General features: G+C 41.2%; 1 protein-coding gene across 18 annotated transcripts in view; it reads right to left on the bottom strand.

Moving 5' to 3' along the window:
* LOC121269513 (neural cell adhesion molecule 1-like) overlaps positions 1 to 16,634 on the bottom strand; it is a 490,495-nt gene that overhangs the window by 88,766 nt on the left and 385,095 nt on the right. For 5 of the 18 annotated variants that reach the window (XM_041174125.1, XM_041174127.1, XM_041174134.1 and 2 more), the window contains one exon: positions 9,335 to 9,337. The exons of the other annotated variants lie outside the window; for them this stretch is intronic. In XM_041174125.1, the coding sequence (XP_041030059.1) occupies positions 9,335 to 9,337 (3 nt within the window). The remainder of the gene's footprint in view (positions 1 to 9,334; positions 9,338 to 16,634) is intronic. 18 annotated transcript variants of the gene reach the window in all.

Here is a 16,634-nt window from a genome sequence, read left to right as displayed (position 1 = left end):
ATTGCATTAATATTATTTACAACATGTGAAACAATGTGCTTAAATTAAGGGATCTAACAAAGTATTAAATGGCTGTAATAATGGAACTTAACCGTCCTCAGAAAATTACAAGAACCAGCGAGAAACTAGTCAGTCTGCAAACCAAACAAGAAGAAACAGCAGTAACAAAGGCAGCAACATCCATGCCTTAAAGCTGGAGACTGCAACACCATAAGACTTCCCAGCCTGTTCCTTTCCAAGTCCGCCAGTACAGGCTTGACCTCCTGCTAAGAAGGCTACAAATAACTAACTTCACGACCTGTGCGAGCACGTGCGCGCATGTGCCAAGACAGTGAGTTAGCACTGGACTTTCTGGATGAACGTGTGAATAAATAATCCTCTTTATTTAAACCCACAGAATCTTGCTGATGGTTATTTAAATTGCCCACACATTCAAAGGTTAATCTTCCTCTCCAAAGGCACACCGACAGGGAGAGTTACGGACAGTAAGAGAAGGGGTTTGGGGTTTCAGTTCTCTCTCATCCCTGTCTGTAACAATTCAAAGAACAAAAGAAACATGATAATCATATATTATTTTCTTCATGACAATTGAACACTGGAATAACTCTGATAACAATGCCAGACAAAAATTAAAATCTGGATAATCAATTTGCAGGGTTTTTTTATAATCTGGATATAGAAAGTTCAAGTTCCAGTAATTAGATTCCTCTGACTAACTGATGCAATGCAAATGCTTATAGAACTAATTATCCTACCATCAGTAAATTTTATTTTGATATTCCGATTTGACACAATGGTCCCTGATTTCTTTGGGACCTGAGGCTAATCCAGAGTAAAGTGAAGACTGGCTGGAGTGAAATATCAAGTGGAAGCCAGAAACGGCAGATATCTTCCATATCGTGACCAATATTGAAACGAGGTCTGAGCTAGCTTCAGATGAATGTCGGAGTTCACTTTAAAATTAAAGCTTCAACTAATTTTAAAAAGTCAACTATTAAGCTGGCAGTTACAATAAAATAATTCTTTAACTTCAAGTCAAACAAAATTTATCTTTTACGATTACCAGAGGGCATGAGCACAGTAAAGGACTTTTGGTCACAATAAAATGCCATTTGGCCCAATAAGCTTGCAATGTTGAATAGATAAACCCAGCAATTACCTCCTCACTACAAAACTCAATCTTTCAAGAAAAATAAATTTAATAGTCACTCGAATCCATGGTGATAGAAAATATGGCCATAAATCCATCAAGTCATGCTTAGTTTGACTCATGATTATGCTTGTTCAAAAGGTATAGCAACAATTGAGACAGCAGAATATATCAGATCTGAAGCAATATAATCATTTGCAGTGCAAACAACTGTAATTTCTCCCCTTAGTTGTTAGATATTCTTTGTGACCATAAATTGATAGATTGTGAATTACATCAACAGATGCTTGATAGAGTTTTTATGGTCAGTAGAATCACCGATTACACTGTCCCATGTTGAATATAAATTGTATCTGCTGTGTGACTGTGTCATTTGAAGAGCAAGATGTATTTTCCTGTTCTACGCTTTGTGTTTTCTCAGTCTTCAAAAGACTTACTATGTTAGCTTTCCTTCTGGCTTTCCTGTACATGCCTTGAGGTCTTGCATTTTGTCACAGGTATCACAAAAACACACAAGGGAATGCAGGTCTCCTTTATGAATGGAAACAATCTTTCCTAAGAAATAAGCCATTGCAGTTAATAAGAGCTTCAGGTAGCAGAGAAGAATTGGTGTCAGGTGAATAATACTGCTCAGTAGTTGGTCTAAAGTCCTTTCGAATGCTGCAATCTATAAAGCTGTATGGTACAATAAGGAACTACTTTGCAAAGCTTCGAAGGCGATTATCTCCTTCATTACGTGCCAAAAGCAATTCTATCATAAACTGTCTAAGATATAAAGGGGAGGTGATTTTCTCACCTGAGAAACAGCAAAAGCTAGTGACTGAAAACAGGCAAAAGGCTGCTTAATGACTTAACTGCCATTACGAAGATGTGGTTACAGGGTGACTGAATATTCAAGGGTATTCATCAACTAGGAAGAATAGGCAAAAAAAGAAAAAGGAGGTGGGAAAATGCTTTTAATAAGGGATGGGATCAGTACATTAGTGCGAGAGGATCTTAGATTGAAGGGTCAACATGTAGAATCAGTTTGGGTGGAACTAAGAAACAGCAAGGGACAGCAAACACTGGTGGGAGTTGCTTATAGGCCACCAAACTGTAGTTAACTTTGACCACAGTATAAATCAGGGAAATTAGAACTGCATGCAACATGGGTGAGACAGTAATAATGGGCAATTTCAATTTACTATAGACTGAGTACACCTAATTAGCACTAATGCGGTGGAGGATGAATTACTGGAGTGTATGCAAAATGGGTTTCTGGAGCAGCACACTGAAGAACCAACTAGAGATCGGGCTATTTCATACTCTAAGAAGATATGAGGGGCAAGCTAGCTATGTTGGATTGGGAAAATACAGTAAAAAAAAAATCTGATGGTAGACAGGCAATTTAAAGAAGTATTACATGGTCAATAACAAATATACAATCCTCTAAGACACAAAAACCCATAGGAAATGTGAATCTGGAAAACGAAAGAAGTTAAAGATTGCAGATCATAGGAAGTGATTTATCAGGTTGTCAGCCCAAGGATTAGGAGAAATTTAGAATCCAGAAAAGGAGGACTGAGAAACTGTCAAAGAACCGGAGAAGAGAATATGAGTGCAAGGTGGTGAGAAACATACAGGTGGACTGTAAAACCTTCCTTAGGTATGAGAAAAGAAAAAGATCAGCAAGGGCAAATGTGGAGACAGGAGAATTTATGATGAAGAATAGAGAAGTGGAGGAGAAACTAAACAATAGCAGTGCCTGACTTTATAGTGCTGAATTTTCGGGTTGGCGAGTGGGGGGTGTGCCTGCCAAACTATCAAAGGCCTATTAAAGCCTGTTAAAAACTAATTTAAATGGTTAAATGGGCTGCCCGTCCAATCTTAAGGTTGGCGGGGGGGCAGGCAAAGAGCCCAGGCTGCTTTTGCATTTTTCATGGAACCTCATCCACGGGCGGGATGAGGTTTCATGAAGTTTTTAAACGATAAACTTTATTTAATTTATAATGTTCCTTGACATGTCCCAGCTCATGTGACACTGTCACATGAGGGGACGTCTTAAAATATTTTCTTTCCTTTATTTAGCTTTTAAAACATTTAACGAATCTCCCAGAGGCACATTTGTGCCTCGGAGATTTCTGTGCTCTTTTGCACACATGCCCCGACTCAGGGAACCCAACAGCAACCCCCCCCCCCGCCAACCCACCCCCGCACAGGGAGCGCTCAGCGCTTCTGGGCAGGGCTTAATTGGCCTGCCCATATAAAATGGCGGCATGGACCCAATCGGGAGGGCTGATCGGGTTCGCGCCCTCTCTAGCCTGCCCACGCACAACACCCATGACGGGAAAATTCTGCCCATGGGGTAAGATACAGGAAGTCTCCCAGAAATACTAGGGAATCAAAGTGCTAGTGAAAAGGAGGAACTGAATAAAATTAGTATTAGTAAAGAGGTGGTACTTGAAAAATTAATTAGACCTGATGAACTACATCCCCAGAGTGTTGAAAGGGGCAGCTATAGAAATAACGGGTTCATTGGTGATTAACTTGAAAATTTCTATAGATTCTGGGAAGGTTCCTGTAGACTGGAAAGTAGCAAATGTGACCTCACTATTAAGGAGGGACGGAGAAAGAAAACAGAGGACTACAGAACTATTAGCTTGCACCCGCCGTTCTGCAACTCCAACCCCCGTAGGGGGGAGTGTGTCACGTCCGCTCGCAAGTCTGGCCATTCCACCGATCTCGCACCTCTTTTCTCTCACTCCCGACTAAAGCCTTGCACTGTCCACCGAAACCCCAACTGTGTTGTGCTCCCTTTCCATATCATGCACTGCCATCGGTGGCTCTGGAATGGAATTGAGCCAAGCCCGTTTCCTCCCTGATCGCCGGCAATGTTCAAATCCGTTATAAAGGATGTGATAACTAGACACTTGGAAAATAATGAAATGATTGGGCAGAGTCAACATGGATTTATGAAAGGGAAATCATGCTTGACAAGCCTGTGGGAGTTTTTTTTTGAAGAAGTTACTTGGAGCATAGATAAAGGAGAGCCAGTGGATGTGGCGCATTTGAATTTTCAGAAGGCTTTTGATAAGGTCCCACGTAGGAGGTTACTTAAAAAAATTCGAGCACATGGGACTGAGGGTTAATATACTGGTATGGATTGGGAATCGGTTAATAAACAGAAAACAGAGACTAGGAATAAACAAAAACAGAATTACCTGGAAAAGCTCAGCAGGTCTGGCAGCATCGGCGGAGAAGAAAAGAGTTGACGTTTCGAATCCTCACGATCCTGTCGAAGGGTCACGAGGACTCGAAACATCAACTCTTTTCTTCTCCACCGATGCTGCCAGACCAGCTGAGTTTTTCCAGGTAATTCTGTTTTTGTTTTGGATTTCCAGCATCCGCAGTTTTTTGTTTTTATAACTAGGAATAAACAGATCATTCTCAGGATGGCAGGCTGTTACTAGTAGGGTATCACGAGGATCAGTGCCGGGGCTACAGCTGTTCACAGTCTATATAAATGATTTGAATGTGGGGCCCAGATGTAATATTTCCAAATTTGCTGATGACAAAACTAGGTGGGAACATAAGCTGCGAGGAGGATGCAGGGAGGCTTCAAAGGTACTAGGACAGGCTACATGAATGGGCAAGGACATGGCAGATAGAATATAATGTGAATAAGTGTGAAATTATCCATTTTGGTATATTAAGAAAAAACAGAAAGGCAGAGTACTTCTTAAATGATGAGAGGTCGAGAAGTGCTGATGTCCAAAGGGACCCAGGTGTCCATGTTTATGAGTCACTAAAAGCTAACATGCAGGTGCAGCAAGCAGTTAGGAAGGCAAATGGTATGCTCCCTTCATTGCAAGGTGATTAAAGCACAAGAGTAAAGATGTCTTGCTGCAATGGTATAGAGTCTTAATGAGACTGCACCGGGAATGTTGTGTACAGTTTTGGTCTTCTTATCTAAGGAAGGACATACTTGCCGTAGAAGAAGTGCTACAGGGGTTCACCAGACCAATCCCTGGGATGGTGGGATTGTATTATGAGGAGAGATTGAGGAAGATGGGCCTGTATTTGCTAGAGTTTAAGAATGAGAGGCGATCTCGTTAAAACTTACAAAATTCTTACAGGACGTGACAGGGTAGATGTAGATAGGATGTCGTTTTCCCCCCGGCCCGGCTGGTGAGTCTAGAACCAGAGGGCACAGACTCAGGATAAGGGGCAGGCAATTTAAGACCAAGATGAAGAGGAATTTCTTCACTCAGAGGGTGGTGAATCTTTGGAATTCTCTACCCCAGAGGCTGTGGAAGCTTAATCATTCGGCAGGTTAAAGATAGAAATTGATAGGTTTCTGGATGCTAATGACATCAAGGGCTGGGGTTTTCTGTGGCTACCGATGCCAGGTGTGTTCAGTGGCATGAGCGGACAATATGGCGCGAAGGCCAAAAACTGGTTTCACAACATCATGAAACCAGTTTGCGATCGTCCACTCCGCCCACCATCGGACATCGGGAACCTCACTGCAACACATCAATATAAAGCTAGCCCATCGGACTCCTTCCCCTACCCCACCCCTGGTTGTCCACCCACATCAGCGGGAAAGCACGCCGACGTATTTCACAACAGCACCTGAGTGACGTGCACCTGGCGGGCTGCACTTCGCCCGGGATTTCCAGGTTTGTTTGCCTACCTTGCTTTAGTCCGCACTCTGTCATCAACGCCAGGATTCACAGACACACCACATCACTTTTAGGGGGGGGCTCACGAGGAGGTCGCTACCAGCCCGATCAGCCACACGCGGGCAGCTTTTCAATTGTAGCAGGGCAAGGTCTTGCTTGGAGACGGGGGAGAAGTGGCCTCGGGGAAGGGCAGAGGCTGCAGGACAAGAGCTGAACGAGGGAAGGAGGGTATCCCAGGGTTTGGTGTGGGGGCACATGTTGATCTGTACAAGTGGCCTCAAGATAGTGAAGGCTGAGGAGGCAGTCTCTAGAGAGGAGTCCAGATGGACATGTGAGGGTGTGTGTGAGAGAATGGGTTCAAAAATAAAGTTTTTAGTTAACTTTTATTTTCTTTAGGAAACCTCATTCCACTTGTGGGTGAGGTTTCTGAAAAAATGTAAAGGCCGCCTGCCAACGTAAGGTTGGACGGGCAGCATTAATTTGTTTTTAATTAGCTTGTTAATGGCCTCAATAGGCCTTTCAATTATCAGCAGGCGCCAAAATATCACACGAGTGTGCAATGACATCGGGAAGCACGCCCGACATCATCGCGTGCCATATTATGCTCGGTTGTCGGGCGCATCCGCACGCCGAGTGTGAAATTCTGCCCCACGATCTGACAGAGTGTAGAATCATGGTTACAATTTTGAGGTATTGGGTAGAATGAGTGCACGCTCAGCCTATTCGTTCTAGCTGATCAGCAAGTCTAACCAGTTGTCACTCAAAAGACTGTTGGAGGTCACTCAAAAAAAAAAGGGCCTAGGAAGCTTCCAATTATCTCCTTCTAAATCATGGGCCCAGGGTGAGCAGGATTGCTCTCTGAGGTCTCCCAAAATACGCCCAATCAAGGCTCCCTTAAGATTACCTCTCTATTACAACCTTGATCTGCCAGCTAGCCCTGCATGGCCAGTTCCCCTCTTTCCAGTACCGGTATGCTGCAGCGTACTGGTTGCATGTTAATGGGTCTTTTTCTGCTGGAGAGGGACTTCAAATACCAGCAGAATCCAATACAGCTTTCCTCATTATTACCAAGTATTATAAAATTAACAATGTATGTAGAGTTTCTTTATCGCAATTAGTTTGTCTTTACTGACAGCAAATATCACAAGAACAGTCCTGGAAAATGAGAATCCATTATTCAACCACTCAATTGTAAGTGGAAGGGGTATTACATGAAGAAGAAATTAAGACAGTCATTATATATGAAACATTATATAAACTGAAGCAATTAAGTGAAACAACACCAGACATCTGCTTGGTTCCATCTGCTTTTCCAAAGCTAACAGTTGCAAGTGAATATATATATGCATTCTGCTGCTAATGGAGAACTTGAACTCAAAACCTAGAAAGAGTGGCATTTGATCAGTACCATCCTGTTGGATCAAAGACTGACAGAACTATTTGCCATTTAATTGCATTGACAGCCACACAGCAAGCTATTGATACAATGACTGTAATTGTATATTTTCCCCATTCATACTTATGTAAATAAAAAGCAAAACAATAGTTCCCTAGGTGTGAGTTCCAAGCTGTTTAGTTAAATGTTGGGGTTCAATGGTATTTGCTGTGTGTTATCCATTGCTATATATATTTTTATAGGTTTTGTGTCTTTCTTGCTATGTAGAAATGCTTCACAGATGGTTATATCCAATACTGAATCATAACACTGCTTCACTTATAGGCACTTTCAAAACATATTTGCTTTTTATTTATTTTCTGAAAGTGGCAGCAGGTTTCCACTATAGATGCTGCTATGATGCTGCCCAAATGTATGTGTCAACCACTTGAGATGCTGGTCTCCAGGCATTGAGGATTAAAACTGTGGTTACCTGCTGAAGTAGAGGCAGCAAAATAACATGCCTGCTACTAGGCTGAGTGGTTAAGGCTCTCTTCATACAGGGGACAAACCTGTTTCATTACAAATGTACAGAGCTTTCCCAGCTATTCTGGATTGTTTACAGACGGCTTTCAGCCTTACTTGGTATTTTTTCTTATTCATTCATGGGATATGGGCATCGCTGGCTAGGCCAGAATTTATTGCCCATCCTTAATTGCCTTTAAGAGGCAACCACATTGCTGTGGGTCTGGAGTCATGTGTAGTCCAGGCCAGGTAAGGACAGCAGGTTTCCTTCCGTAAAGGGCATTAGTGAACCAGATGGGTTTTTATAACAATTGAAAATGGTTTCAAGGTCATCATTAGGCCTTAAATTCCAGACTTTTTATCAAATTCAGATTCCACCATCTGCCATGGTGGAATTCAAACCCAGAGCGTTACCCTGGGTCTCTGAATTACTGGTCCAGTGACAATACCACTACGCCTTTTTTGGAAGAGGGTCGAAATACCTTGGGAACAAATACACTCATATCCTTGCACGAATGGGAAATCAGGCACTTTACATAGTACTTAGAGCTTTACAAGGACATTTGTCCCTATTTCCAGCATCCAAATATAGTTGCATCTATCAGACCTATTATTCTGCTATCTATTGCAAATGATTTGTGACTTATACTTGAACAGCCTCTACAGATATCAATTTAATTTCCCTCCATCAATAACATCACAGAAGGGGCACAAAGAACAGGTTCTGCCCTCTTGAGACAATTACTCATTCAGGTTACCACAGCTACTTTGAATTATGCAGTCATTAGAGCAGCATTTACTAAAATCTGGTTTCTAGAACAAATAAATTAGCAACTAATTGGCAGATGGATCAGACTGTATAGCCTGAACACATCAAGCTACTGTGGCATCCTGCAAATGCAAACATTAAACAAAATACCTGCAAAGTTTCTTGTAAGATGTATATAAAGTTGTGTAAGTGTTCTGAGAATTTATGGAACATGGAAATGGATTTTAATTTGACATTCAAGTGGTCAGATTATCACATCAGAAGAAATACTATTATATTACTTAATGCATGATCAGTTGTGCATTACTGGATATAACAGTGGGGAGGATTATAGACAGTTCTGGTCTGTAAAGAAGGCGTCATGATTAAACTGATCTGCCAAAAGGTTCCCAAGAACTAGTCAATCAAATTCTGCACCTCCAGCAGTTAGTTGAATTATGCTAAAATACAATGGCTTGAAAGATGCCACATTCTAGCATATAATGTAATAGTTATAGAATGGTTACAGGAGGCCACTTGGCCTATCGTATCTGTGCTGACCCCCTGAAGGAGCAATTCACTTAGTGGCACTCGCCTGCCTTTTTCCATAGCCCTGCAAATTTTTATTGTTCAGATAATGATTCAATTTCCTTTTGAATGCCTCAATTGATCCTACCTCTATCACACTTGGACAGCACATTCCAGATCCTAATGACTTGCTCTCTGAAAAAGCTTTTCCTCGTGTTGCCATTGTTTCTTTTGCCACTTACCTTAAACCTTTGCCCTCCAGCACTTGATCCTTCCACTAATAGGAACAATTTCTCATTTTCTACTCTGTCCAGACCCATTATGAATTTGAATACCTTCTCAACCTTCTCTTCTCCAAGGAGAACAGTCCAAATTGCCCATGTAACTGAAGCTTTTCATCCCTGGAACCACTGGATCTTTTCTGCGCCCTAATGCCTTCACAAATCTCAGTCTAGAATGACTATTGGTGATGTTAGTGGAAAAATGCTTTAAGCATATAACATTTGACAGTTATTTTAATGTAGGTGTAAATCTGAGAATTAAATTTGGTTGTGTCATGCTGAAGACCTGATCACTACCTCGTCAAGCCTCCCCAACCTTACTGAAAGGGTCAAACTATATAACCATTCACCATAAACCCTTCTTCTCTTCCCTATAAAGAAATGCATGTCTAGAACAAACCAAGGGCCTGTCCCCCTCCCACAGTGAAATTCTGGTCCTGGGAGAGCGAAGGACAAATATTCTGATGGAAAATTTTGCCACCTCCTCCAATTTGTTCACCCTATGACCTCCCTCCATCTTCCCCAACCTCTCTCTGTCTCTCTCTCCCCTACCGTCTCCTCCCCCGCTCAATCATCTCTCCAATCACTCCTTTTCCCCTGGTCCTCTAATCCTGCTTGACCTACATACTGGACTGCATCCTGGTCTCCCAATGGCAGGGAGGATCAACTGGTTTATACAAAGCTTTGAGAGCATCCATCAGGATTTGCATCCCACACCTTATAGAGAGCACCAACAAATCATAACTGAATTTTTTCTTCAAAAAAAAAATACACAGCACAAAAAAAATTCTGTTTTGTTCTGACCTTGAGATAAGCTAGAAAGCAGTCAAGCAGCTGCCAATCTAGACAAGCTTTCAGCATCAACAATTAGTAGCTATAGGACTTTGCAATCTTTTTAGCTTACTTCCCCAAAGGGAGTTCCTAGGCAGTAGCTATAAAGGCAAAGCCCAAGTTAGCAACTAAATATTATAATTCTGCAGACCCCAGACTCCCTGAGAACAATAAGAATCAGTCAGCAAACATGGGTAATCAAAATAGCTCGATTCACATTAGAGTTACAACAGTACAGTGCTGATATCTGACTTTATTGTTTCAGCTTTCCCTAAATGTCCTAACCTTGCTGGTACTTTTGCTGTTTGATGGCTGAAATGGCATTCTGCTCTTTGCACCTTAGTCAAATGTACTGCAGACAAAATGGAAGAAAACATTTAATTAAAGCCTTTGATTGTTTCCAATTCTTTCTAAACTCGCTATTATTTAAAAGTTGACTGGCATTTTGTGATGACAAGGGCAGATTAAACCTAACAGGACAAGGATCAGCATTTCAATTAAAAAGAATGTAACTTATTCTATCACTGGGTGTGAAGCTCATGAAACCCATTGAACCAAAAGACATCTTGTGCTAATTTTCAGCTAAGCTTTCCTCCCCACAATCAGCATCAGGCTCACTACAAACCACTGAAAATGATGTATTTAATTACCATCCCGGTGTTTACCAATGTAAATAAGGAAAATGATTTGAGAATGAAATGAACCAGGCACCACATAATTCTTATTAACCATAAATCAGTCTCTGTTGTCGAAGATGTTCATAATGTAATGAGATAGTAAATTACAATTCAATAGAAACCAAGAAATATTCACAACATGACTATCTTGGAAACATAACTCATTTACGCTGACAGATAAATGGACATTAGTGCCAATAATGGCATTTAACTATCCTGACACTGATAGGATGTATGAATTGATATAGTTTCCAGTTGCTTCAAATCCTTATTTTAATGGATTATACTGCAGCATGAAACTGCATCAAAATATTTAGCATTTGAACAGTGTGTTCCAACTTTCAATTACAGTTCTATAAATAAATAAAAAGTTACAAATTGCTGTTTTACAGTTTATGATACAAACATAAGGCCTTCAAAGAATAACAAACAGACCTTGGTTTGTGTGTGATTGCCATGTTATTTGCACGGTTCTGGAAAGGTTTCATTTTTAAATTTAGCAGATAAACTATATAGCGACTAGTAAATGTTTTATGTGCCAAAATAAGACTATCAGCGGGTTGCAAAGAAAAATATTCTATTTTTAAATTATTATTCCCATCACGTCCACAGTTCATGTCTGAGTTAGATATATATATCCCTCTTCACCTTTGCTTCAGTGGAGGAAACGACTGATAACTATTAGACAGAAGTTAAAATCTCTAAAAGTATGGGCTTGCCCTTCAGCGGTGCAACATAATGTCGGGGATAAATTTGGTTGCGTAGCTTCCAACAGTGCAACGCAGATCTACATCGATTCTCTAGGACTGGCAATGAAGGCCATGACCCTTAATGTTCTTCATTTACATTGTCGAAGAACGCCGTTCAGGCCATACAAGTAGCAGCTCGCAACACTGCTTCACCCCCAGGGAATCAATTTAAGTCTGCTTAACATGAACAAATTTCTCCCCCTGTACCTGCAGTAGTTACTTTAATGGTTTACCAACAGCAGTCAGCCCATTCCACTTGGCACAATGAAAATCAAGGCCAGAAGCATCGAAGTAAGTTTAAATTCTGCCACTAAGAACATACATCTCTACAAAACACTTCATGTCCTTTTTTAATGGCAAATTTATTGCATCTACTGGGGTAGAGTTTTCGTTAGGGTGTGTTGTTTTCACCGCAGCATTCCTGAAATTAGCGTAAGCCACACAAAATGTCATGGAATTATCTATGTAAAGTATCAATGCAAGTACAGTTTCCACAATCTTTTGTGCTGGTTTAAAAAGCACCGTGCTAGAAGCTATCCACAAAATTGGTCTCAACCCCAAGATGAGTTTCAGCTAATTGCGTTCAATTGTGGGCTCAAAAGATTATGCTGATTCTTTTGAGCAAGGGCACTAATAAGAATTTTTTTGAAGGCTTTTGAGTGCAACATTTGAGAGACACACTACGGGGTCCAATATAACTAGCAAGTGGTCTGTATTTTTAAAGAAAAGTCATTTTTATAAATTTAAAATAGGGTTGCTCACAAGTGCTAGACTGACACTGATTAAATATGCTTTTTTGTGATAAACCCATTTTAAGCTGCATTAATCAAACTGGACTAGCCTTACCACCCTTAAATACAAGGAGCATATTTTAAAGCCTTTTTTAAAAATTAGGTTTCAAAATGCTGCCCAATTGCACTAGGCCATAATAAATTTTATGTTCAGCAATAAACAAATGTGAGAGTGGAAACTAGACTAAAAATGCTTCTCAAAATGGCACATTTTCCATTCTGATTGCGAATTATACCCAAAAGTGGAAACTCTACCCCATTAACTTTTACCTAGGGTATGCACAAAGCCTTTACCAATCTATTTAAGTCTTCAATATCTACTCTCCATGATCAGTCATACAATAATATGGGCTATAAAAATGCTGGCCTAGCCAGCGATGCCCACATCCCATGAAGGAATAAAAGTAAGTAGGAGATAAGCCTTCTGGATACAAGTCACATGGAGACTATATTTTTTTCTACAATAGCAATGCTTATTGGTCTTGCTGGAAACTGGCAGAGTCATCTCTCACTTTAGATAATAAATTCACAGTGTGACTTAAAATTCACCTACTGGAAGAGTGCAAAGTTATTACAGACATTCTGTGGCAATTACCTAGCGTCATTCAAGGATGTAGAATGATCATTATGTACCCAGAGGAAAAACAACTCAACTCGAAATGTCAAATATTTATAGCATGAGGTAGAAGGAAAGGTATATGCTTTGCATTTATGGTTCTAAAAAGTAATCAGCTATTCTGTACTTATTGATTTCTATACACATGTTATGCCTCTGGTCAGATAATAAAAAAGCTGCTCGTGTGACATGATTGGGTTAGGGCATAAAGGAAATTAAGGAGTAGAGTGGAAGGTTGTATCAGTTTTGATAAGGAGTGATTGTAATTTTCCACCATTTTTATACTATAAGTCTGCTAATCTTCAAAGGAATGTAATGACATACACATGCCTGTTTGAATGTTGTACTGCTTGCTCCTTTATACAGAACCATCCATTAACTGCTTATTGGTAACAAGACATTTTCCCTCTAATTACTTTTACGATGCATTAGTTCTGCTTTTTCTCTGTGAAGTTTTTGACAACTGTACAAGTGCAGAATAGATATTCATGATAGGAATGAGTTTAAACCCTAATTGAAGGCAATCATCAGTTCCCTGAGGTAGCTTACATAAGTAAGGTCATGCTAATTCATTGCGAGGTTTTATCTACCTCCAGAATCCCTATCAATATCTGCTCTTGCGCTGCTCTAGTTACAAACTTGCATGTTACATGAAAGTTGATCCAAATTATTCTCCACACATACTGATGATTCAGTTACTCCTGCGTAATGTTCAGTAGAATTACAGTAACTCCCGCTGCTCTCAGAATATTAAATAAATCAAGTATATTGAAACCACTGTTCTGTGTACATAAATATTAATCTAAAATGCAATTCTTGCACTTGGTATCAATTCATATCGCTATATGTTAACGCATGGGCAAGGCTAAGTGTTGCATTCGTTTGACAAAGAAAATATTCTTATGGTTGCTGTCTTCAAGGCATTGCTTAGTTTGTCATATGCTTTACTACATCCAAGCTCTTTACATTTTTATGTTTAGCTAGTCCATGTACTTATGCAAAATGAGTTCCCTGTAAAGACATGGGGGGGTGGGGCGGGGTAGTATTTTTTTTAGGAATCTGTTTGTGGGTAAACTAAAACGATCAAGTACTCACCCGTTCTACTATCCATGGACTCTGAGGTTAAAGTTAGGTTAGGGATAAGTTAAAGTTGCCCCCTCATGTTCCACTGCTACCCTACAGGAGCAGGCGGGTTCCCGATCGGCACCCCCATTCGTGGGCGGGCCAGTTAAGGCCCGCTCAGCGTGACGTTCGCTCGGAAGCGCTGTGCGCTCCCCGTGTGGGCCAGGAGGGGGGGGGGGATTCCCTGAACCGGGAGAGCGCTGTTTCGCGCATCTGCGTGAAGGAGCGCACAGATCTCCTTGAGGCAAAGTGCTGCCTCAGGGAGATCGGCTCAAGATTCAAAATTTCATCAAAGGCAAAGAAAAATGTTCCTGATGTGTCCCCTCATGTGACATTGTCACCTGAGCTGGGACATGTCAATTTCCTTTATTTATACAAATTTCAATACCCTCATGAAATCTTATCCTGCCCGTGGGATGAGGTTTCATGTTTTTTTCTGAAGGCCGCCTGGGCAGGTCCATTAATCATTTTAACTGCTTTTTTAATGGCCAATTTGGCTGCACGCCCGCTGAACTGAAAATCTAAATGAAGCAGGGTGACATCAGGATGCACTGCTCACCGACTGGAAGACGCAGCCTTACGTGATCAACATCAATACTTCAGAACGAAAGAATGTACCTTCCGATGCAAACCTCCATTAATGGAATGGAGTCAATTCCATTAGCAGAAAATGTATTTTACAACTTAAATTTTGCTTTTTAAAAATGTGAAGGTGTAACAGTTGCCAAATACATGGATTACGACATTGATACATCATTTAAAAAGAGCCAAGGCCTGAATTTTTTGGATGCCGAGGGTCTTACTTCCTGACATCCAAAGAGTCGGCGAGGAACACATCCCCGCTGACTCAGATTGCCCCGCAGCCATTTCATACTTGGATAAATATGAAGTGGCTGCAGGCGGGACTTCAGTCCCTCACTCAGGAGGGAGGTGGAAGCCCCGCCTTAGATAGCTGCCAGCCAGTCAGATTGGCCGGCAGCTGTCAGTGACAGCGCTGCAGTGGACAGAAGAAGAAATGCAGGAGGATGTCTGAGCCTAAGTCCGGGCAATGGAGGCCCAGGTAAGCTCAAGGGGCCTCAGGGTGGGGAGGGTAGGGAAGGCCTGGGATGGGGGAAAGTTGGCAAGTGGGGGGGGGGGGGGGGTGTCGCAAAGTGGGTGATTGGGGTCTTGGGGAAACGCTGGTGGGAGGGAGGTCCAGAGCCCATTGGACCGTAAGGGGAGGGGCGCCTGGCTTCAGAAGGCGGCTTCTGATGGACGTGCAACCCCCCTTTCCCAGCTGAGATATAACTCTATTCTTTGTTGGGATTCCCCCACGGAAGGTCAGTCTTCCCACCAGCCTAAAATTTGAGGCTAGGCAGAAACGGCCCATAAGTGACCACTTAACGGCCTCAATTGGGGCAAGGGAAGGCTGCCCCTTAGAGGCCTTGCCTGATTGGGTAAGGTGGGAACATGATGGGAATTCAATTTCACACTCTCTCCCAACTAAAAACCTGCTGGTGGGGGAGCATAAAATCCTGGCCCAGGTCTTTACTTCCCAAAAATATAACTGATACAAGAAATCATTCAGTCACTATTAGATCTAATATCACAGGCAGGGGTGTGGTGCCAAATTTTGAGGTGCAGGAACTCTAAGGAAACGTGTTGGCCATATCAATTCTAAATCGACCATTGCATTGTTTTCCTATATATTAATTATTTAAGTCCCAAAATGTCAGTTAAACTGTGCTTTTTAAGTGAAAAATATTAGTGTGGGTAGATGTTTTATTTTGAACCATGTGGTATTTTGAATCATTAGTGTTTAGTATAGCTAGAATTTCATTATACAACAGGTTAATTATTTAAAAAAACATGAATTACAGAAAGCTTTACCTACTTCTGACTGGGGAATTGTATATAGAGCGGATACTGCTTTTATTGATTTATGTTAATAACCTAGACCTGGGTATACAGGGCACAATTTCAAAATTTGAAGATAATGCAAGACCAGGAAGTATTATCAACTGTGAAGAGGATAGTGATAGACTTCAAGAGGATATAGACAGGCTGGTGGAATGGGCAGAAATGTGGCAGATTAACTTTAATGTAGAGAAGTGTGAAGTGATACATTTTGGTCAGAAGAATGGGGAGAGATGACATAAAATAAAGGGTACAATTCTTAAGGAAAAGCTGGAGTAGAGGGTCCTGGGTGTATATGTGCATAAGTTATTGAAGATGGCAGAGCAGGTTGAGGAAGCAGTAATAAATTATACTGAATACTGGAGTTTATAAATAGGGGTATCGAGTGCAAAAGCAAGTAGGTTATGAACCTTCATAAAACACTGGTCCAGCTTCAACGGGAATGATGCGAAGGTTTTAGAAAGGGTTCAGAAAAGATTTACGAGAATGGTTCTGAAGATGAGGGGCTTCAGTTATGTGTATTGATTGGCGAAGCTGGGGCCGTTCTCTTTGGAGAAGAGACGGTTGAGACGAGATTTGTTAGACATGTTCAAAATCATAAGGGGTCTGGATTGAGTAAATGGGGAGAAACTGTTCCCATCTGCTGAAAGTCAAGAACCCTAAAGTGATTAACAAAAGGAC

This window comes from Carcharodon carcharias, chromosome 25 (assembly GCF_017639515.1).
Source record: "Carcharodon carcharias isolate sCarCar2 chromosome 25, sCarCar2.pri, whole genome shotgun sequence".
Taxonomy (NCBI): Eukaryota; Metazoa; Chordata; class Chondrichthyes; order Lamniformes; family Lamnidae; genus Carcharodon; species Carcharodon carcharias.
This window is presented reverse-complemented; position numbering and strand designations above follow the sequence as displayed.